This window comes from Phacochoerus africanus, chromosome 1 (genome assembly GCF_016906955.1).
Source record: "Phacochoerus africanus isolate WHEZ1 chromosome 1, ROS_Pafr_v1, whole genome shotgun sequence".
In the NCBI taxonomy this organism is placed as follows: Eukaryota; Metazoa; Chordata; class Mammalia; order Artiodactyla; family Suidae; genus Phacochoerus; species Phacochoerus africanus.
Genome location: NC_062544.1, coordinates 11,577,409 through 11,600,696, shown reverse-complemented (window position 1 = coordinate 11,600,696; position 23,288 = coordinate 11,577,409). Strand labels below are relative to the sequence as shown.

The window sequence follows — 23,288 nt, the reverse complement described above, 5'->3', positions numbered from 1 at the left end:
TAGTCTAAATTACAGATCAAATCTTATCTATTCTGTTCTCAATTAGTTTCCCACTGCTGCTGGAAAGATAATCTTGAAAGGGGCTTAAAAAGCACTCCCTGATTCCAGCCCTCACCTCTTGGCCACCTGTCCAGACGTTTTCATCCTTGCTTCTAGATTCCTGCTCCACTGGTCTCTGAACTGCTGGAACCCAGCAGGTTCTCATGTCATCTCAAGGGTTTTGCCCATGTTGTTCCCCTGCCTTGCCCACTCCTGCTCATCTCTTAGATCTCAGCTTAAATGTTCTTTCTCTAAAAAGACTGTCCCTAAACTTCAACCTCAGTCAGGGACATCCCATCCAGTACTTCACAGGTCACAAATTGTATTTTTGTGAATTATTTACTGGCTGGCGACAGATTGTAAGCTCCAGTGAATGTAGAGATTATGTCTTCCACGCACTCTTTTCCCTAGCCCCCACTTAACAGTGTATATAGTATTCAGTAGGTGCATAGTGGAAACAGCCACTTGAGAAACTGGGAAACTGGGAGAATGCTCATTAATAGCTTGCACTTGAAGGACTCTAAACTGAGCTTCCTATCAGCCCCGGCTGACAGCTGAGGCTAGTGGATGGTAGTCAACCTTACTGTGTTGGCAGAACATGGGAATTCAAGAACATCTGGCAAGAGCCTCCCCACCTCTCTAGCCATGATTTCACTTTTCGGTTTCAGTTACCTACAGTCAATAGCAGTCCAAAAATATTAAATGGAAAATTCCAGAAATAAATAATTCATAACTTTGAAATTGTGGACATTCTGAGTAGCATGATCAAGTCTCAGAGCAGTCCCACCATATCCCATCCAGAACGTGAACCATCCCTTGGTCCAGCACATCCATGCTATATACACTCCCTGCCCATAGTATAGGAGCAAACAGAGCACAGAGGGCTCAGTACTCTCCATGGTTTTAGGCATCTACTGGGGGTCTGGAAACATCCCTCTACAGATAAGGGGTTGAATTACACCCATAGTTAGCATTCTCTTGGTTACTCAAGACCACCCCTTTCTGATGATAACCACTGACGCACAGCCCTAAACACGCTCAGTGTACACAAGGTGAAGTTCTTTGCAGTTCCACTAGACTTGTGCCCCTTCTTTAGCACCACTTTAAGAAGATGTCTCTTATCTCTCCCATGCAATGGCCAGACACCTACTCAACACTGAGGTCCTCAACGCTTCATCTCAACATTGCTCCTGACATGTCAGTAAGCCTTTTCTCACCTGTGGCAAAGATAAATGCCCTATTTTAATCCAAATTTGTTAGGACATCTGTGTAGGGCTCACAGTCACCAGCAGGCCAAAGCACCTTGGCTGAGAACCACTGACCTATGCTGCTTTACTACACAACTTACAATGATATATATATACCACTTCCAGTATGTGAACAACCCAATCAAAATCCTAGATCTGCTCCTGCACTTGACTTCTTACAACTCCATGTTTTGGGGCCAACAGGACTGGAAACAAAGTCCTGAGCCAAAGCCTAGGGGATCAGAAGTTCAGCTTATCTAAAAGAAGTCCATTAATTAACAAGCAAATCCACCACATATAATGGAGTAGCACCAGTAAATATAATTAAAACCAGTTTCCTAATAAGGCCCAATAATCAGCAGAGCATATGAAGTGAAGAGACAATTCCACTTACACAGTTGCTCATTAAAAGCTTCCTACAAAGTAAAACATTCTGTATGCAAGCCAGCTTGCAGCAAATAGGGGCAAGAGGGAACAGACAAGATGTTTCCATGTTACATTAGCCATCGACCTTCTTCTAGAGCTGGCAATTCAGAGCTTTGAAACACCAAACTTTCATGCCAGTGGTTGTTAAAAAGACATCTTTATTTTACAAAATTAAAAACATAAATAATATTTACAAGCATCTTAAATACCAGCTTATAATACTTGACATTTTTGAATCATTTCAAATTGAGTTTCTCATAAGCTTTTAAAATGCAAGACTATTTATCCATCAGTGAGTTACCAGTTTCCATTTCCACTATTACAAAGGAGTTTTTGGTTTTTTGAAATTGTCCATACCATAGTCATTCAAAAAAAAAAAAAAATACAGTGTACTTTTTAAATGATACCCTAGTATAAAAAAAAAAACAAAAAAAAAACTTAGTCCTGAGCTTCCTACCCCGGTTGTGGGATATTACTCAAAGAGAACCCTATAAACCAAATTCCTGACTGCCCTGTTTACATGTAACTACGGTAACTTTTTAAAAGACTCATATTCCTGGAACTCACATTAATTCACCGCCCCAACTTCTCAGTCTGCTGAAAAGGAAAGGCAGGGAAAAGAGAAGAGAGGTGGGAGAATACAGATAACCATCTGAAATCACATTACTGAAAATACAACAGACTTATGATCCAAAGATGTGCTCAGGATCAAATCCAGGATATTTTATGAAAACTTAAATTGATTTCAAATGATGCACATATGACAGCAAATCTCAGTGGCACAATGGAACACAGACAAAGACCCTTGAGGCTGGCTAATTTAATACCATTCTGGAGTTCCCTATGAATAAAGGGGTAGATAGATTCAGTAGAATGTTGTTTCAAGGAAAGCTTTCATTATCTGGTCTTCGTGTTTCAGCACTGAGTAATTCATTTCCACATAACAGCACATAAAGAAAAACTAACCAAGTGTGAGGAAAAGGTCCTCGAGAAGGGTCAAAATAAACAAAAGAACGGAAGGAAAGGAAAGGACTCAACGTCTATTACCCACTTCACAAGACCACCTTTTTGTTCCACTTTCCCACGAAGCCCTCAGCTCAGCTGAGAATCATCATCTTCAGATATTAGCAACAAATTTAAAAGAAGAATGACAACAGGTAAGAGTTATATACATTTTACTAGTATGTTTCTGACTTGTCCTGGATTTTAAAAGGTATCAAATGAGGCATGGATGCTGGTGGCAAGAGGCAACTGGAGAGGCGCAGGGATGAGGAACAGGGAAGATGTGTTTACAAATTGAGAGCAAACTCCCTTCTTCTGAATCTAAAATAAAGACATCGTTTGTCTTCAGTAGAACAAAAGTCTTTGTCAATGCAGGTGGCAGGTACAGTTTGCTCAAAAGAAGTGTTCTCTCTTGGGTGGGAAGGTAAGTACACAGTCAGCACCACTCTGGGACCAGGCCCGCCCTGCAGAGCCCCGCCGCCATCACTGCTGCATGTTGTTGATGATCGCCAGGATGCTCATCTTCTCCTGGGCAGAGTCCACGTCCTCATTCTGCTTCTGGGCCACTCCCGTGCCTAGGCCATAGAGCCGCCCACAGTATTTGGCATCATCAATACTGTCCTCAAAAAACAACTGCAGGATAGGATAGAGAACCCCTGGTGAGAACCACGCCAAGAGTCACGCCAAGAGTCATGCCAAGCTGCACCACTACCACATAGGCACCTCCCAGCTCTCCTAAAGCCTTGAAAATCTAGCCAACCAGACACCAACTTCATAAAGGCAGGCTCCAACCCTTTCCTATACATGACAGTCTTTTCATGCTCCTTTCTGCTTTCACGCGCCTCTACTCTCCGTGAGTTTTCACTGCCAGGATCCCTGTGCTGCTTGCTGTTGCCCACTTAGTACAACTGCCTCCATCTCCTCCCTTCTCTTTAACAGGAAGGGCAAAGGTTAAGAGCTTGAGCTCCAGACTGAGAATGAGTTGTTGTGTGATCTTAGGAAAGTTATTTCAACGTTCCTTAAGCCATGGTCTCCCATCTATAAAATGGGACAATGTTGTCACGAGTGAGAAATGGACATGAGGCACCTACACAGCAAGGTATCTCAACCATTTGGGCACTAGTGAGCAGGATAAGTCTTTGCTCAGGGGTGAAGGAGGTTGTCCAGTGTGTTGAAGTACCGTAGGATGTTAGCAACATTCCCTGGCCAGTGGTACACAACCCCACTCAGGTTACGACAGCCAAAAATGTCTGCAGACATTGCCAAAGGTACCTTGGAGGGCAAAACTGGGAGCATGATGCTGCCAGCTTAGTTCTTCTTTCACAAGATTGCTCTGGCTGTCTGGGGTCTTTTGTGATTCCAGATTCCATACAAATTTTAGGATTACTTGTTCAATTTCTGTGAAAAATGCCACTGGAATTCTGGTCAGGATTACAATGAAACTGTAGGCTGCTTTGGGTAGTACAGACATTTTTTAAAATATTAATTCTTCCAATCCATGGACCTGGAATATCTTTCCATTTATTTGTGTCTTCTTCAGTTTCTTTCATCACTGTCTTAGTTTTCAGTATGCAAGTCTTTCACCTCCTTGGTAAAATTTATTCCAAGGTTATTTTATTCTTTTTGACGCGACTATAAAATGGGACTGTTTTCATAATTTCTCATTCTGATAGTATGCCGTTCACCATTAGGATACAGAAACACAACAGATTTTTGTACATTAATTTTGTATTCTGCAATTTTACTGGATTCATTTATTAGTTCTAACAATTTTTTTGGTGGAGTTTTTAGGGTTTTCTATACATATTATCATGTCATCTGAAAAGAGTCATAGTTTTTCCTCCTTTCTGATTTGGATCCTTGTATTTCCTTTTTCTTTTCTTTCTTTTTTTTTTTTGGCCTAACTGCTCCGGCTAAGAGCATGTTGAATAAAAAGTAGTGAGAGTGGGCATCCTTGTCTTGTTCCTGATCCTAAAGGAAAAGCTTTCAGTTCTTCACCACTGAGTTTGAGATGTTAGCTGTGGGACATTTGATAATTAACAGAACTTTGCATAAAATAAGTGGGTGGTTTGACATGTGTTCATATTATAGAAATTGGAATAAAAGCAAATCACTGCAAGGATTAGAGCTGCTAGGAACACCAAGTATACGTCTAGCCTTGAGCATATTGAGTAGCCTCCATTTCAAAATGCTTCTTTCCTCCCAAATCACACTTAAGGTACTGAACATATGCATAATGAACAAACCAAAAAAAAAAAAAATACTGCCTTCAAGGTAGTCATCAACTTCTACGAGACACTATAAATTTTCAACAAACCTCAGCCCCAAAAGCCTCTCTGCCTCACCTCTTTCATCCTGAAGAATGCCATTCCCGTCAGCAGCGAGTCTGAGCCTGCCTGGTGCTGCCTCCCAATTCTCTGCAAATCCAACTGATCAGCAACTTCCTGAAGACCTCCCTGGAGATGTAAGGAAAACAAAGTTAGTGTCACAGTCTTGACTCCTCTACTGGAGTCAACTATGTCCACTCCTGACTTACTACATTTAGTGATGAGAAGTAGGAACAGGCCATTTACTTACCAGGCTTACCCCAGCAGTACCCCCTTCTTAGCCCTCCAAAGGATACACTGTATTCTATTCCACTTTTCCCTTCTTTGTTTTCTATTTCTTTAATTTTGTTTCTATATCTATAATTTTGTCAGACCTCTGCCCCTGAAAATCCCCACTGCTACAAAACAAGGTCAAGGGAATAGCAAACGCCAGTCTAATTCTAGACAGCAAGCCTCTCATTAGGGAAGGGAGTTCTTAAATCATCTAGGGCTAAGAACCCTTCTGAGAGTCTGGTACACAGTAGACCCCATCCCTATGAATCGTTGTTATATATACTTCATGTCGCTAAGGGTTTCACTAGGTTCATGGGCCCTTAGTGAAGAATGCCTGCCTTAGGGTGAGAGAAGCAGAGCGGTCCCTTCCTGCCCAGGTTAAAGACAGTTAACACACAAATCCCTGTGCCAGTCAGTCAGGGTGCCAATACACCCTTGTCTAGTACAGTGCTGGCACCTAGCATGTACTCAAGGACGCATGCTAAACAAACCACAATAAAGCAAAATTACACGTCTGCTTTTTTTGTCTTTTTGTTGTTATTATTACTAAGAAATATATTGTGGGAAAAAAAATATCATGTACCTTAAGATTTTTGCAACTCTTCATCAGGTATTTCACATCATAAATGGATGGGAAGAAAAGGTTCAGAATATGAAAGAATTCATGTTCCTCTTCTGGCAGGCGAGAATCTGTAAGTAACTTTACCATGTAGCCAAAGTCATAGCCACTACAAGGAGAGAGTGAGGCAATGAGGTGAATGCAGCAGTCATCAGGCCCCAAGTTCAAATGCTTTACTGTTCGGTGTCCCATACGGCCTCATGTTAGGAACTTTACATTTTCCAAAGTAGCTTATCCTGTACTCTAAACGTTCCATTAAATAATAACATAACAGAGTAATGTGGACGACATATAAGAGAACTGAAGGGTTTATAAATGGGGGCTTTATTCATCAAAAATTCACAAGTACTGAAAGATAAAATAACCTCTCCTAAGGGGAATCTGGTTTTTGAGTACCGAGGGAACTCGAGGCCAGCCATTTAAAAGACAAGAAAAAGACAACCAAGTGCTTCCACCCTCCTCATCCTCCTTCTTTCCACTTGGCGTATATCCACTGTATAGGCGTGTGGTAGGGCCTATTACTCAAACCAATATGAGCCCCAAAGTGTTTTTTGCAAAAATGAAATATGAGCAACCAATACCATTTCAACTTTATAACTGCTAGTGAGCAACAAAAGAGAGCCAAGAAGACTCCAAAAATAACGTAACGCCAATTCCCTGCTTCCAAAGCAAGAGAGAAACATCCTCGGAGACTGACCTGTGAAATGAAAGCCACTTGACATTGTCACAGAGAACCACCCCTGATGTCATAAGCAGCTCTGCAAAGTGCAAAGTGTCAATCCCTTCCTCTTCATGCTTCTGAAACTGGAGTCCTGAGTTAGCAAGGAGATCTATGGAATCCTGGGAGTACATGTCCTCTCTGAAAAAGAACGTGTGCCCGTCTCAGCTGGTGGATAAGGTAACACAAGTAGTGGGCAACATTACCATCACCTTATAAATTACAGAACAGGTATTCCCGACATGTTTTCATAATTTAAGAATAAATCAGAGTTCCCATTATGGCTGAGCAGTAACAAACCTGACTAGTATCCATGAGGACGCATATTTGATCTCTGGCCTTGCTCAGTGGGTTAAGGATCCAGCATTGCTGTGAGCTGTGGTGTAGGTTGCAGATGTGGCCCGGATTTGGCGTTGCTATGGCTGTGGCGTAGGCCGGCAGCCTATAGTTCTGATTCAACCCCTAGCCTGGGAAGTTCCCTATGCTGTCGGTGTAGCCCTAAAAAGGAAAAAAAAAAAAAAGAATAAATCAATTCATTCCTTCTAGTATTCCAGTAGACATACAAAGTAATCTTATCTTGGAGCTCCCCTTGTGGCTCAGCAGGTTAAGAAGCCAACCAGTATCCATACAGATGCAGGTTTGATCCCTGGCCTCACCCAGTTGGTTAAGGATCCTGCATTGCCATGAGCCGTGGTGTAGGTCACAGATGCAACTTGGATCCCATGTTTCTGTGGCTGTGGTATAGGCCAGCAGCTGCAGCTCTGATTCGACCCTGAGCCTGTGAACTTCCATATGCCGCAGGTTAGGCCCTTAAAAAAAAACAAAGTCATCTTATCTCTGTGATGAAAAGAAAAATGAGATTTGCTCCCCCGAACAAAATAAATGTTTTCCTTATGAAAGATTCGTATTTTTTCAATGTTTGAAAAAAAGCAGAATCAACCAATACAAAAATGCTTAAAATAGCAGAAAGAAAAAAAAATGTTCTTATAATGTTGCCACAAAGAAATAACTTTTAATTCAACTCAGTTTATATATCCTTACAGACTGTATTCTCTACCTACATGTAAATACCTCCATCTCTACATCTATATTATCATAGGCTATCTTTCCAAATCAACACTCATAGATATACCACATCCTTTGTTACTGTCACTGTTCCACTGTAAAGATATATCCATTAATTTAAACACAGGAATATTTAGTTAGTTGTTTTGCTTTTTAGGGCTGCACCCGTGGCATATGGAGGCTCCCAAGCTAGAGGTCGAATCAGAGCTGTAGCCACTGGCCTACACCACAGCCACAACAACACTGGATCCGAGCCTCCTGTGCAACCTACACCAGAGCTCACAGCAACACCGGATCCTTAACCCACTGAGAAAGGCCAGGGATCGAAACTGCATCCTCATGAATGCTAGTCAGATTCATTTCCACTGAGCCACAATAGGAACTCCTAAACACAGGATTATTTATACTATCACATAACACAAAAGTAAGGAAATAACTCCTTTTCCATAAGATTTCATCATTTCCCTTTCCTTTGTTTTTCACATAAATTTAGAAGACTGAAAAGAAAAACACCACAATCTTACTTTTTTTTCCCATGAAATTGAAACCAGTGTTGAATCACAATCTTTGGTTCCTGCTAAAATTAACATTATTTTAAACACAAACACAAACCCTGCAATAAATATAATCTTTATTTTCCCTTGCATATTAAATTGCCATTATGGTACAAATAACATGCTTTTATAATGGACTACTACATGCAATTAAAGGAAAAATCTTGATCATCTAAAATTATTCTCTGACTCTCTCCAAAATTTATGAACAACAATCAAAAAATTATTCCTGGAGTTCCCTTCGTGGCTCAGCAGTTTGCAAACCTGACTAGCATCCATGAGGACTCAGGTTCAATTCCTGGCCTCCCTCAGTGGGTTAAGCATCTGGCGTTGCTGTGAGCTGTAGTGTAGGTCTCAGATGGCTTGGATCCTGCGTTGCTGTGGCTCTGGCGTAGGCTGGCAGCTACAGCTCCAATTCGACCCCTAGCCTGGGAACCTCCATATGCCATGGGTGCGGCCCTAAAAAGACAAAAAAAGCTATGAGCTATCAGACGCTCCTCATCCCAGTTAAACAAAGCAACTTTAAAGAACTGGGGCCCAATATGAAACTAACACCACTTCATACACTAACACCACCCCATACAATCAGCAAAACAATAGTCTCCCCAAATTTTCCCCTTAAAAATTACGTCATCCTCAAAAACTTTAGAAAAGAACTATCAAATGATCCAGCAATCCTACTTCTGGATATATACACAAAAGAAATAAAATCAGTATCTCAAGGTGATATCTGTACATCCATGTTTATAGCAGCACAACTCACAATAGCTAAGAGGTAGAAACAACCCAAATGTCTGGCAATGGGTGAAGAGGTGAACAATATATGGTACATACATACAAAGGAATATTATTCAGCCCTAAAGAAGGAAAGTCTGCCACATGCTACAACATGAATGACCCTTAAGGACACAATGTTAAGTGAAATAAGCCAGTCACAAAAAGCCAAATACTGTATAATTCCAAAGAGATAAGGAATTGTAAGGAATTAAAGAAGTCAAAGTCATAGAAACAGAGTAGAATGGTGTTTACCCAGAGCCGGGGGAGGGGGGAGAGGAAAAAGGGGAGTTGTTTACTGGGTACAGAGTTTCAAGATGAAAGAGTTCAGGAGGTGTGCTTCACAAAATTGCAAATATTCTTAACGTTACTCAACTACACACTTAAAAATGGTTAAGATGGGAGTTCTCTGGTGGCTCACACTATCACTGCTGAGGGCTGGGTCTCTGCTGTGGCACGGCTTAGATCCCCAGCCCAGGAATTTCCGCATGCTGCGGGCTCGGCCAAAATAAATAAATAAGGAATGAATGAATAAATAAAGGTTAAGATGCTAAGTTTTATGTTCTCTGGTTTTTACCAGAAATTTATTAAAAAGTTCTCAAAGGAGTTCCCGTCATGGCTCAGCGGTTAACAAATCCGATTAGGAACCATGAGGTTGCGGGTTTGATCCCTTGCCTTGCTCAGTGGGTTAAGGATATGGTGTTGCTGTGGGCTGTGGTGTAGGTCACAGACATGGCTGGGATCCCACACTGCTGTGGCTCTGGTGTAGGCCGGTGGCTACACCTCTGATTAGACCTCTAACCTGGGAAACTCCATATGCTGCGGGTGCGTCCCTAGAAAGACCAAAAAAAAAAGGTCTCAAAATTCAGAGTTCCCGTTGTGGAGCAGTGGAAACGAATCTGACTAGGAACCATGAGGCTGTGGGTTTGATCCCTGGTCTCGCTCAGTGGACTGGGGATCCGGCGTTGCCATGACCTGTGGTGTAGGTTGCAGACACAGCTCGGATCTGGCGTTGCTGTGGCTCTGGCTAGGCTGGCAGCTACAGCTCCAGTTAGACCCTTAGCCTAGGAACCTCCATATGCCATGGGTGCAGCCTTAAAAAGAACAACAAAAAAAGAAATCCTCAAAATTTGCCCCATATCAGATAGGCTTCAGTTTCAATTTACCTTGATTAGCACCCACTCCAAACCTTACTTCTATTCTGAAAGAGAGTAATAACCCTGTTTGACAAATAAGAAAACTGACTTACAGAGAATAAAATAACAACCCAAATTAACCCAGCTAAGAACAGCAATTCGAACACTGATTTCCTAATTGAGGAAATGATTTCCCCCTCTCATTTTTTGCTTTTTTTTTTTAAGGGCCTCGCCTGCAGCATATGGAAGTTCCCAGGCTAGGGATCGAACTGGAGCTGCAGCTGCCGGCCTACACCACAGCCACAGCAATGCAGGATCCAAGCCTCATCTGTGACCTACAACATAGCTCATGGCAATGCCAGATCCTTTACCAACTGAGCAAGGCCAGAAATCAACCCACGTCCTCATGGACACTTCAGGTTCATTTCCCCTGAGCCACAATGGGAACTCCTCCCCTTTTAATTTTAAACAGCTTGATTGAGATATAATTCACATACTAAACAATTCACTCTTTTAAAGTAAAAAATTCAGAGTTCCCACTGGCGCAATGCTCAATGCAATCCAACTGCAGCAGGCTGGATCGACGCAGAGTCATGGGTTCAATGCCTGGCCTGGCGCGGTGGGTTAAAGGATAAGGAGTTGCCAGCTACGGCTCAGGTCACAGCTGCAGCTCCGATTCAATCCCTGGCCCAGGAACTTCCATATTTTGCAGGTGCAGCCATTAAAAGGGGGGGGGGGGGACATAATTCCATAGCACAGTTTCAGTGTATTCAAGAGCTATCCGACCACCACCAATTATAAACCATTTCATCACCTCAAAAACAAACCCCATGCCCATCAAGCAATCACACTCCATTACCCCATAACCTCCCACTCTGGCTACTAGTTTATTTTCAGCCTCTAGACTTGCCTATTTGGGATATTTCATATAAAGAGAATCATACAATATGTAATCTTTTGAGTCTGACTTCTTTCCCTCAGCCTGTTTTCAAAGTTCATCCACGTATAGCATGTGTCAGTACTTCATTCCCTTTTACTGGCCAGTAACCTTCCATGGCACAGATGCACGTTTATCCACTCCTCGGTTCACACACTTGGATGGTTCCCACTTTGGGTTCTTTATGAATAACTGGTGCTACAAACATCCGTGTAAAGTTTTTACATGGCTACGTCTTCATTTCTCTTGGGCATATGCACTCCTAGGAGGGAAATTGCTGGGTCATACAGTAACTCTATTTTTAACCTTCAGAGGAAGTGTTTATAGCAACAGAAGAGAAGCCTACTTTCTCCACAGCTTCGCCAACATTTAATATTCTGTCTTTTTGACTACAGCCACCTAGTGGGTATAAAATAGTATCTCATGGTTTTCACTTGCATTTCCCTAATGACTAAAGATGGTAAACATCTTTTCATGTGTATATCAGACATTTCTAAATCTTCTTCGAAGAAAAGTCTATTCAGATGTTGTGCCCATTTTTAACTGGGTTGCATTTATATTGTTGCCTTGTAAGAGTTCTTTAAGGACTTTACTTTCTTTTTTTTTTTTTTGTCTTTTTGCTATTTCTTGGGCCGCTCCCGCGGCATATGGAGGTTCCCAGGCTGGGGTCAAATCGGAGCTGTAGCCACCGGCCTACGCCAGAGCCACAGCAACACGGGATCCGAGCCGCGTCTGCAACCTACACCACAGCTCACGGCAATGCCGGATCGTTAACCCACTGAGCAAGGGCAGGGATGGAACCCGCAACCTCATGGTTCCTAGTCGGATTCGTTAACCACTGCGCCACGACGGGAACTCCAGGACTTTACTTTCTGATATTCCTTACTCCATCTTCTGCTTGACTGCCCTATCCAACCCCTGCTTGGGTTTGGTGAAAACAAAACTTCAAATCAATAAAATCAGTTAGAAATCACAGTCTTCACAAATGTAGCAGATCTAAGAAGAACACTGAGAAGTGTCTCAGACACTTACGTAAGGTTGAATTTGAAGTTAAACTGCCAAGTGTTGATTCCAGAAGGATATTCTCCCTTCTCATTCGTGAATGTAAGGCCCAGCTGGATAATTTTTAAAAGATCAACATTGCACCGTAAAAGCTGATACTGGTAATCTATGGAACTACGAAATTCACCAATTGGTCGCACCACAACACCTGGAAATTCTGTGTCCTAGAAAAGGAAAAAGTCATCATAAGGTATCACAACTGGATGTTGAACTGATCATTCATAAACGAAAACTGTACCTTAATTTATGAACGTTCCTGACAGGTGCTAAGCTCAGGCACAAAAATTCACCTTAAAATACTGATTTCATTGAGAGCTACAGAAGGAGCACCAGAATCATGAAGCTTTGCACCACTGGAGGTCCTAAAAAGGATGTGCACAGAAATAGCTGACCAACTCTGGGTCCGTTAAGAACATTCTAGGTTCCTACACAGGTGATTAGAAACAATCTAGGGTGAGAACAATATGAATAAAAATACAATAGAGGGAAGTGAAACAGCCATTCAGAAAATAAATAAATAGCATGTAAAAAAGCCTGTTACAAGGTCAGAGAGAGTACTAAACACTAGGCTAAAGTTAATTCTACTTTCTCCACAGCAGGAGTCGCAAACGCCAGGCAACTAACATTAAGGAGTAAAGTGCATGGAGTATGAGAATGATTATGAGTCGTGGGGACTGGAGCCAACTCAAGAGTACATGCCTCCCCTAAAAGGGCCCTGACAGCTTCCTCCAAACTCTCCAAATGTCAGGCTGGAATGTAGACCCTTTAAAGCCAGATCATCTCATTTTTTCCAGAGATGACAGAAATCCAGGATTTAAGTATGTCTCTTAATTTTTATTTATTTATTTTTGCTTTCCAGGGCCACATCCACAGCATATGGAGGTTCCCAGGCTAGGGGTCCAATTGAAGCTGTAGCTGCCAGTCTTCGCCACAGTCACAGCAACGCCAGACCTGAGCCACGTCTGCGACCTATACCAGAGCGCACGGCAAGCCAGATCCTTAATTCACTGAGCCAGGCCAGGGATCAAACCCAAAACCTCATGATTCCTAATTGGATTCATTTCCACTGTGCCACAACAGGAACTCCATATGTCTCTTGATTTTTAAATGCTGGCAACCACTTTTTAAAAACTGCTTTAAACACTGCTGTCAGTCAAATTCACCTTATCTGTGGGACAGATGGGGCTTATGGGCTGAGACAACTTCCGCTTTGAAGACTTTCATGCCCTGGAGTTTCTGTGTCTCAGTGAGCTAAGGACCCAGAGTTGTCATTGCTATGCTGATGGCTCAGGTCGCTACCATGGCATGGGTTCAATCCCTGGCCCGGTGACTCCCACATGCCACAGGCATGCCCCCCGTCCCCCCAAAAGACTTCCATGCCCTAATCTTCCCCCCGCCCCATGGCTACACCCTCAGCAGATGGAAGTTCCCAAATCAGGGATTGAATCTGAGCTGAAGCTGTGACAATACTGGATCCTTTAATCCACTGTGCCAGGCAGGGAACTGAACCCATGCCTCCACAGTGACCCAAGCCACTGCAGTTGTATCTGTTTTGTTGTTTTTTTTTTTTCTCTTTAGGGCCACGTATATAAGTTCCAAGGCTACAGGTCAAATCAGAGCTGCAGCTGCTGACCTGTGCTACAGCTGTAGCAACATGGGATCTGAGCCAAACTAGTGACCTAAGACACAGCTTGAGGCAACAGCCGGATACTTAACCCTCTGAGCAAGACTAGGGATTGAACACACATCCCCATGGTTACTAGTCAGATTCTTAACCCAATGAGACACAATGGGAATTCCTGAAGTCAGATTCTTAACCCACTGCACCATGGCGGTAACTCCTAAAGACTTTCAAATGAAGAGAACATCATAAATAATCTTAAGATAGTAGAGGTTCTCTTCTCAGACACAGTGGCTACCCTGATGTTTCATAAAAGCAACATAACATAACTTTCCATCACATTTAATTTACCATGACTTTACTGTAGTCATTTCTCTCAGAATCTCACATGAAATATTCCCTAAGTCCATACCAGAAGGTGAGTCAAAAAGCAGAGCTCTTTACCATGGCAATATAACTGTAACTAAGCACAATTTCTCGGATCTTCCTCATCTCTTCTTCTAGATTGCTGGCCCAGACTTCACAGATGACCTGGCTGTTCTCCACAAGTGCAGCAGGCATCCTGAAGAATCTTGAAGCTGCTTTCAGCTGACTACGTTAGAGGGCAAGTCAATGGTTGATCTGATCTACATTCAAAAACAGATTTTGAAATCATTTCAATTTATACAATGGCATAAGGTGTTAACAAAACAAAGACATTGAAATAGTATTTCACCATCACTTAATCAGCTTAAGCTAAAACATTAAGACTATTATATTTATTCTCCACTTTATATGATACCAGAACTTGCCTTGGTCAAGAAAGACACACACACACACACATTCTTTCTCCCTCCCTCATTTCTTTAGCCTGAAGAAATAGGAAAAAAAAAAATAAATTAAAAAAAAAAAAAAGAAACATGAAGAAACTTTTGGCCAAACTGCCCTTTAGCACAGAAATAAAATCATTACCCTAAACTGGTTTTTGAGCCCTCTCCAGACTCCTAAAGACTAAAATAGCCCTCTATGATCACAAATATGCCCTCATCCATCACTTTCATATCACTCTGCAGAGAAATCAAATCATGGAAACATTTCTAAAGGAATGGCTTTAGGAAGTTCCCATATGGCACAGCAGGTTAAGGACCCAGCATTGCCTCAACTGCAGCATACATCCGATCCCTGGCCCAGGAACTTCCACACGCCCAGGGTGCACTAAAAAAAATAAATAAATAAATTTTAACTTTTAAAAGTAAAATAAAGGGGAGTTCCCTTCATAGCACAGCAGAAATGAATCCGACTAGGAACCATGAGGTGGCAGGTTCGATCCCCAGCCTCGCTCAAAGGGTTAAGGATCCGGCGTTGCTGTGAGCTATAGCGTAGGTTGCAGATGCGGCTCGGATCTGGGGTTGCTGTGGCTGTGGCCTAGGCTGGCAGCTGTAGCTCCAATTAGATCCCTAGCCTGGGAACCTCCGTGTGCCACAGGCGCAGCCCTAAAAAGAGAATAAATAAATAAATAAATAAATAAATAAATAAATAAATAAATAAAATAAAGGACTCGCTCTAGCCAGTTGTTTTTTTTTTTTTTTTTTTAGGGCCGCACCTACAGCAAACTGAAGTTCCCAGGCTAGGGGTCCAATTGGAGCTACAGTTGCCAGCCTATGCCCCAGCCACAGCAACACCAGACCCGAGACTCGTCTTTGACCCACACCACAGTTCACGGCAACGCCAGATCCTTAACCCACTGAGCAAGTCCAGGGACAGAACCAGCATACTCATGGATACTAGTCAGGTTCATTATCACTGAGCCACAGCAGGATCTCCCTAGCCAGTTTAAATGTCCTGGGATCTCTGAAAGCTTGAAAGAATGTGGACTTCACCTTTCACACTGAAGTCTTAGCATCCATATAATGAATATGAGCATGGGACTTGTCCCTCCACTCAACAAAAAGGAAATTCTTTTCCCCCACAATTCGAAAGTCAAATACAACTAAAGGCAAAGAGATCATAAAGTGAGATTAAGTAGTAAAATCAATCCCATGTGCTAATCTGAATCACAATGAAAATTAGAATCTGAGTTATGAATGTCTACTTTTAAACATATAGTATAATTATAAAGAAAATAAGCACGCAGTTCCCATCGTGGCTCAGTGGTTAATGAATCCGACTAGGAACCATGAGGTTGCAGGTTTGATCCCTGACCTTGCTCAGTGGGTTAAGGATCCAGCGTTGCTGTGAGCTGTGGCATAGGTCGCAGACCCAGCTAGGATCCCGTGTTGCTGTGGCTCTGGCGTAGGCCATAGGCCCGCGGCTACAGCTCCAATTCAACCCCTAGCCTGGGAACCTCCATATGCGCAGGAGCGGCCCTAGAAATGGCAAAAAGACAAAAAAAAAAGAAAAGAAAAGAAAATAAGCAGCAATTCAACATTAAGAATAGAAAAGAACTGGTATAAATAATTCAACCAGAAGCAGAATGATTTATAGTGTATATTCTGGGAGGAAACTGGGGAGGCAACAGTATCCTGCAAGATAAATCTCAATGTGGTTCAGCCTCGAAGCAATGCTGTTATTATAGCAATGAGATGCTTAGTTATAAAAAGATGAAAAGGAGTTTACCATAAGGGCATTGACTTAAAAGCCAAGCCCATTCATGGATCCCCAACATAATGTAACACCAGGTTCCAGTGTATATATTGAGGGGGAAATTCCTAGAAAGACTAAAAGGAATCTTTGCTTTCTACTTTCAAGATAGGTGGATCAACAATAAAACTCTCAATCAAGGAGTTCCTGTCATTGCTCAGTCAATCCTGGGCCTTGCTCAGTGGTTTAAGGATCTGGTGTAGCCATGAGCTGTGGTGTAGGGTCACAGACGCAGCTCTGATCCTGTGTTACCACTGCCATGGCTGTGGTGGAAGCCAACAGCTACAGCTCCAATTCAACCCCTAGCCTGGGAACTTCCACATGCCACCGGTGCGACCCTGAAAAGACAAAAAAAAAAATCTCGATCAAAACAAAGTTGGCAATCTTAAGTGACATCATTTCTCTGAGACACTTCTGAGAAACCAATCTGTTGGTTTGTGACCACCCCTGGAAGATTCCATTTATTCAAGTTACTCTATACTTTGACAGATGCTTCTCTGAAATTATAACGGACTTATTGTAATTACTCTGAAACTTCAGTAGACTGTAGCTTCCTAACAAACATGGGTGAACACTTCTTAAGGGCAGAATCCACTTCTCATTTTTTTTTTTTTGGTCTTTTCTAGGGCCGCTCCCTCGGCATATGGAGGTTCCCAGGCTAGGGGTCGAATTGGAGCTGTAGCCACCGGCCTATGCCAGAGCCACAGCAACTCGGGATCCAAGACGAGTCTGCAACCTACACCACAGCTCACGGCAACGCCAGATTCTTTACCCACTGAGCAAGGCCAGGGATCGAACCCACAACCTCATGGTTCCTAGTCGGATTCGTTAACCACTGCACCACGACGGGAACTCCCTCATTTTTTGTTCTACACACAATGGGCATGAATTAAAGGCTTGAAAAAGAACAAATCAAGAACATCGGAAAAGTTCAGACTGAGTGTAGACTAAATCCCACTAACTGACCAAAATTAAGAAAATTTGGGGGAGTTTTCACTATGGTACAGGAACACAGGTTCAATCCCCAGCCCGATACAGGGGTTAAATGATCTGGTGTTGAAGTAGTATGGTTATAGGTCCCAACTGCAGCTTGGATCTGATCCCCTGGCTGGGAATTTCATATGTCATGAGCTAAGAAAAAAAAGAAAAGAAACTTTGGAGACTCAGAACTTTTTTTTTCTTTTTAGGGCCGCGCCTGCAGCATATGGAAGTTCCTGGGCTAGAGGTTGAATCAGAGCTGCAGCTCAGGCCTACTCCACAGCCACAGCAATGCTGGATCCAAACTGCACCTGCAACCTATGCCACAATGGTAGATTGTTAACCCACTGAGCAAGGCCAGGGATGGAACCCACAACCTCAGAGGGACAATATCAGGTCCTTACCCCTATGGGCCACAAGAGGAACTCCCAGAACTTTAGATTCTAAACTATGCTTAAGGTTTTCCCTTGCAAAGGGCATAAAACAGTTTCTGTGCCCATTAATGTTAAATCAGTACCACCTGGCTTCTTTCTTTCCCTAACTGAAACAAAGCACTTCCTTTTTGGTGTCACTGCAAACACAATCATCAACTACTTTAGGGGAAGTGGCTATCACTAGTGGAGCCATTTTCATAAAACAAAGGCAACAAAAGGGACTCAAGTAAAAAAAATGTCTTCAGCCTCCAGGCAGCAAAGATATGGTTTAAAAAGAGGACAATCGGAGTTCCCGTCGTGGCGCAGTGGTTAACGAATCCGACTAGGAACCATGAGGTAGCGGGTTCCATCCCTGCCCTTGCTCAGTGGGTTAACGATCCGGCGTTGCCGTGAGCTGTGGTGTAGGTTGCAGACGCGGCTTGGATCCAGCGTTGCTGTGGCTCTGGCGTAGGCCGGTGGCTACAGCTCCGATTCAACCCCTAGCCTGGGAACCTCCATATGCCTCGGGAGCGGCCCAAGAAATAGCAACAACAACAACAAAAAAGACAAAAGACAAAAAAAAAAAGAGGACAATCAATCAGATATTTATACTAAACCTTAGACCCAGGCTCCCCAGCCAAGAAGCTCTTAAACTTGTATCAAAAGAACTCAGGAAACAATCCCAGGAGGCTCCCTCTGGTCAAATAAAAGATGATATGAACATCACTATAGATAATTACTACAAGGCACTACAACTTCTCAGATTTAAGTCTGGGTGTTCACAATGAACTAAGAAAATAAATTTAATTGGCCATCAGTGGAGAATGCTAGCGAATGGACTAATTTTTAAAAATAAGTATCTTTCCTATATAAACTGTACCAAGTAAACAAATAGTTAAAAGGAAGGTTTCTCTTTGCAAAAGTTGTATAGCTAAAAACATATATGAAATGACAAAATTTCACTGTTTTGTAACTCCTAGTGAATTTATAGATCTGGGCAATAATCATAATGGCATTTATATGGAATATCCAGAAAAGGCAAATTTATAAAGACAGAGTAGACTACAGGTAGGATGGGACTGAGAGTTAACTGTAAATGGGAATGAGATATCCTACTGAGGTGACAAAAATTTTCTTAAACTCAATTACAATGATTACTGCACAACCCAGTAAAATTACTAAAGATCACTGAAATGGGTGAGTTTTATAGCACGTAAATTATACCTCAATGAAGTTGTTAAAATAATCACAATGGCCGTAATCATCATAAAAAGACACTACCAGGTATTACATGCCTCCAGACAGAACACATCACCACTATGAAATAATCTTGCCAAAAAAATCCCACTTGAGTCTGACCAGACCTCTACATTTAACCATCAATTTAAGGGAAATAATGAAGACAGAGGATCATATTAAGTGACACCACAGTAATGCAATCAGAAAAATCCAGAAACTTCTATGGAAGACTACAGAACCCAGCTTCTTCAACAAATAAATTGCAAGAAATACACATAAAAGACTCTCAAGAGACCCATCCACCAATCAATATGTATAGACTTTAGTCTGCTTTAAACAGAGGAAAAAAAAAACCCACAAAACTATAACATTTTTGAGACAATTAGAAGTTTGAACAATGTCTAATTTTGGGTTTTTGTTTCAAGGTTTTGTTTTGCGCTTTTTTTGGTGTTATACTGTGTGTGTGTTTTTTTTTAAGGTTTTTACCTTTTAGAGATAAATAAAATAGTTATAAATTTTAATAAGAAAGGTGGAATTTGGAGTTCCCGTCGTGGCGCAGTGGTTAATGAATCCGACTAGGAACCATGAGGTTGCGGGTTCAGTCCCCTGCCCTTGCTCAGTGGGTTAACGATCCGGCATTGCCATGAGCTGTGGTGTAGGTTGCAGACGCGGCTCGGATCCCACGTTGCTGTGGCTCTGGCGTAGGCCGGTGGCTACAGCTCCAATTCAACCCCTAGCCTGGGAACCTCCATATGCCGCGGGAGCGGCCCAAGAAATAGCAACAACAACAACAACAACAACAACAACAAAGACAAAAGACAAAAAAATTTAAAAAAAATAAAATAAAAAAGAAAGGTGGAATTTGCTTCAAAATAATAGTTGAGAAAACTCACAGGTTTGTTCAGTACCATCTTTCTCTACATTTCACAAATAGGAAAACTGAAATTCAGAGATATTAATTTAAAAAGGTAGCATCATGACAACCATTTCCAAGAAAATTCACTTTACAAAACAGGGGTTAGGGATTAAGAGGTAAAAACTATTATACATAAAATAAGCTAAAAGGATATATTGGACAACAAAGGGAATACAGCCAATATTTTATAACTATAAATGGAATATAAACTTCAGAAACTGTGAATCACTGTTTACACCTGCAACTTATATAATATTGTACATACTTCGATTGTAAAATTTTTTAAAATTATCTTTAAAAACTAACCAACATATATATATACAGTGGAATACTACTCAGCCATAAAAAAGGACAAAATAATGCCATTTGCAGTAACGTGGATGGAACTGGAGACTCTCATACCAAATGAAGTAAGTCAGAGAGAGAAAGATAGATATCACTTATCTGTGGAGTCTAAAATATGGCACAAATGACCTATTCACAAAACAGAAAACATCATGGACATGTAGGACAGACTCCTGTTTGCCAGAGGGAGGGGGAGGGATTGGGATGGATTGGGAGTCTGGGGTTATGAGATGAAAACTGAGAGGACGGGCAATGAGATCCTGCTGTTTAACACAGGGAACTACATTATCTAATAACTTGTAATGGAACATAATGGAGGATAATGTGAGAAAAACAATGTATATATATATATATATATATATATATGACTGGATCACTTTGCTGTATAGCAGAAATTGACAGAACAATGTAAATCAATCATAATAAAAAATTTAAAAAAAACTAACCATTGTTGGAGTTCTCACCATGGCATAGTGGGTTTAGAAACTGACTGCCAATGGCTTGGATCATTGGGGAGGTGCAGAAGCAGATTCAATCCCCTGCCTGGCATTGCCATAGTTGCAATCATAATTAAATCCCTGGTCCAGGAACTTCCATATGCCACAAGTGGGGCTATTTAAAAAAAAAAAAAAAAAAAGGGCTAACCATTGTTATACACACCTAACAAATGAGGAAATTAAAAGCGGACCACAGGCAAAAATATTTAAGACATCCTTGCATCAAACCCTTATCTAGGAAAACAGTGTGGAAATAAACAGTAGCTCGAAAGCCCCCAAAAGCAGTAACACTCAAAAACTTTTGAAATGGAATCACATTGCACACATTGAACTTAGCATAAATTATTGGATGTACTAACCAGAAAGAAAAATAATAATAGTAATGATAATAAATAATTCCAGCAATTCTGCCTGTCACTTTCCACTTGGTGAGCACATGCTCCAGTACCAGCCTAAAATGGGGATCACAAACTACTGTTCCCCTAGGTTATCAGTCTTCCTCCTTTTATGCCTCCCCCTCTCCATCCCAGCACGCCCCAGTGTACAGGCACACTGCACCTCACAGTGCAAAACGACTCTATGCCATTCGATTTTGTCTATTTACACAATACAGCCCCTAAAGGTAACTTAATTACTTTATCTGGGTTACAACCTAAGAAACAGTAACGAGTTTCAAAACTGAAGGAATAAGGACAGTACTGGATTTACTGAAACACGGCCATCTCCAATTCTCCCCCTTCCTAATGAATTCTAAAGGATAATTCTGGTTGCAAGCAACGTTGGCCCTGCAGGTTAACTTTAAAACTCGACTCCCACTCGAGCTACTCCACTCTACATGAAAGCAAAATACAAACCCGGATACCTGTTGTTGTTACCCAGTACCAGAAGGAAAAGTCACACAGCAGTTACTGACGTCCCTGCCCCATGCTGACCTGTAGACAGAACTGTGCAGATAGCCTCCCCCCCCCCCCGCCCCCAATAATGATCTGCACTGTAAACTTTTCCAAAATAAAGCTTACTGACCCAGGAAAGCCCTGAAGAGCAGCTAAAGTCCCCCGAAGCTTTCTCTGCAACCCATCCGGAGTACGAAACTTTGCTTAGGAAGAAAATGTTTTGGTTTTCTGGTTTTGTTTGTTTAAGTGTGCAAGGAAATAAACATACTCACTTCCCCATTCTAGAGGAGCGGACAAAGGCTTTGCCGCGCAGAGATAAAATGGAAAAGGAAGTAGCAGCGCTTTAGAAGAAATGGCAGCCGCTCAGAAGAGGGTACAACTCCATACGCCGCCGCGGGGGCCGCCATCCTCCCCTCCCCGGCCCCCAGGAGCCCCAGCCAAACAGTGTCCCAAGACACCACGCTGGACGGAACCGCAGTTCAACCAGTTCTTAAAACCACTCATGTGGCCCAGGCCTGTGAGCTGGCTCCTACAGAGCCAAGAGCTCTGGGTCACGAAGCCAAAGAAAAGGAAAACTTGTGAAAGAACCAGGAGGAAGGAGGCGGCCCGCAAGGTTCCAAACTCTGGTCCTCTCCCTCCCACCGTCTCCCGTTATCTTCGATTCTCTTTCCGGATCACTCTTCCACTTAAAACCACCCTCAGCCCTCTCCACCTCCTTTTAACTACCCCCTCTTTTTTTTTTTTTTGAGACAGACCTAAATTCGAAATCAGGACATGGACTAGCTGTGTTTGGCTTTGCATAAGTTACTTAGCCTCTCTCGTGCCTCAGTTTTCCCTTCTTGTAAAATGGGTTTAATGACGGTAAACATCTTGGAGGATTGCAGTAGAGGTTAACAGAATGAAACATACAAGGTGCTTTGTAAAGTCCGGGCACACATCACTAAGAATATTACCGTGTGGCAGTGGTAGTTATTACGGCTATTATTCGATGGGCCTCTTTTTGTTTTCACACACCCAGTCCCTCACGCATACTCACACTCTTCCTCCCGCAGGCCCTTATAGCCTCCCACACACTCTCATCCCACGCTCCTCTCTGATTAGCGCGGGCTCGCTTACCCTGACCCGCAGGGCCCGCGAAGCGCGGGCAGACGGGCTGCGGGGCAGACTCCCCGGGAGCTGTAGCAGCTGCCCCTGACCCGACGTTCTTCTCACCCTGCCCGGGATCCGCTCCTAGAACCAAGCGGCCTAGTGAGATGGGCGCCCTCGTGCCCAGAGCGACCTTACGCACCACCCACCAAACAATCTGGTCGTACCACTCTACCCATCCGATCCGCCCGACTCGCCTGCTCTCTTTACGTCACTGCAAACGCGCGCGCCTGAACCTCTCCGCACCTCCCCTTTCTGCGCGCCCCCGGCGACTCCGTCCCTGTTCTCTCAGCGCGAGAGCTCGCGAGAGCGGCGCGCAGGCGCAAAACCAAGAGCGAGTCGCGAAAAAGGCGGGGCGGGGCAACCTCGGAGGAGGCATTCGGAACATCGCCTCCACCCACCCCAAGCCTACGCGCGATTAGTTGCGTCGGTTCAGTTCAGT

General features: G+C 42.7%; 1 protein-coding gene across 2 annotated transcripts; it reads right to left on the bottom strand.

The window, feature by feature from the left end:
- Window positions 1–2,870: 2,870 nt before the first annotated feature.
- CNOT8 (CCR4-NOT transcription complex subunit 8) lies at window positions 2,871–23,007 on the bottom strand. 2 transcript variants are annotated; one of them, XM_047774428.1, is made up of 7 exons: window positions 22,817–23,007; window positions 14,245–14,426; window positions 12,150–12,343; window positions 6,631–6,792; window positions 5,898–6,042; window positions 5,060–5,170; window positions 2,871–3,347 (listed from the first exon to the last, which is right to left on the bottom strand). In XM_047774428.1, the coding sequence occupies exons 2-7, from the start codon at window positions 14,359–14,361 to the stop codon at window positions 3,198–3,200; spliced, it is 879 nt and encodes a 292-aa protein (XP_047630384.1). In that variant the 5' UTR covers window positions 14,362–14,426; window positions 22,817–23,007; the 3' UTR covers window positions 2,871–3,197. The 2 variants fall into 2 exon arrangements, with proteins under 2 accessions (XP_047630384.1, XP_047630436.1); XM_047774480.1 differs by lacking the exon at window positions 22,817–23,007 and adding an exon at window positions 21,831–21,906.
- Between the last annotated feature and the right edge of the window lie 281 nt (window positions 23,008–23,288).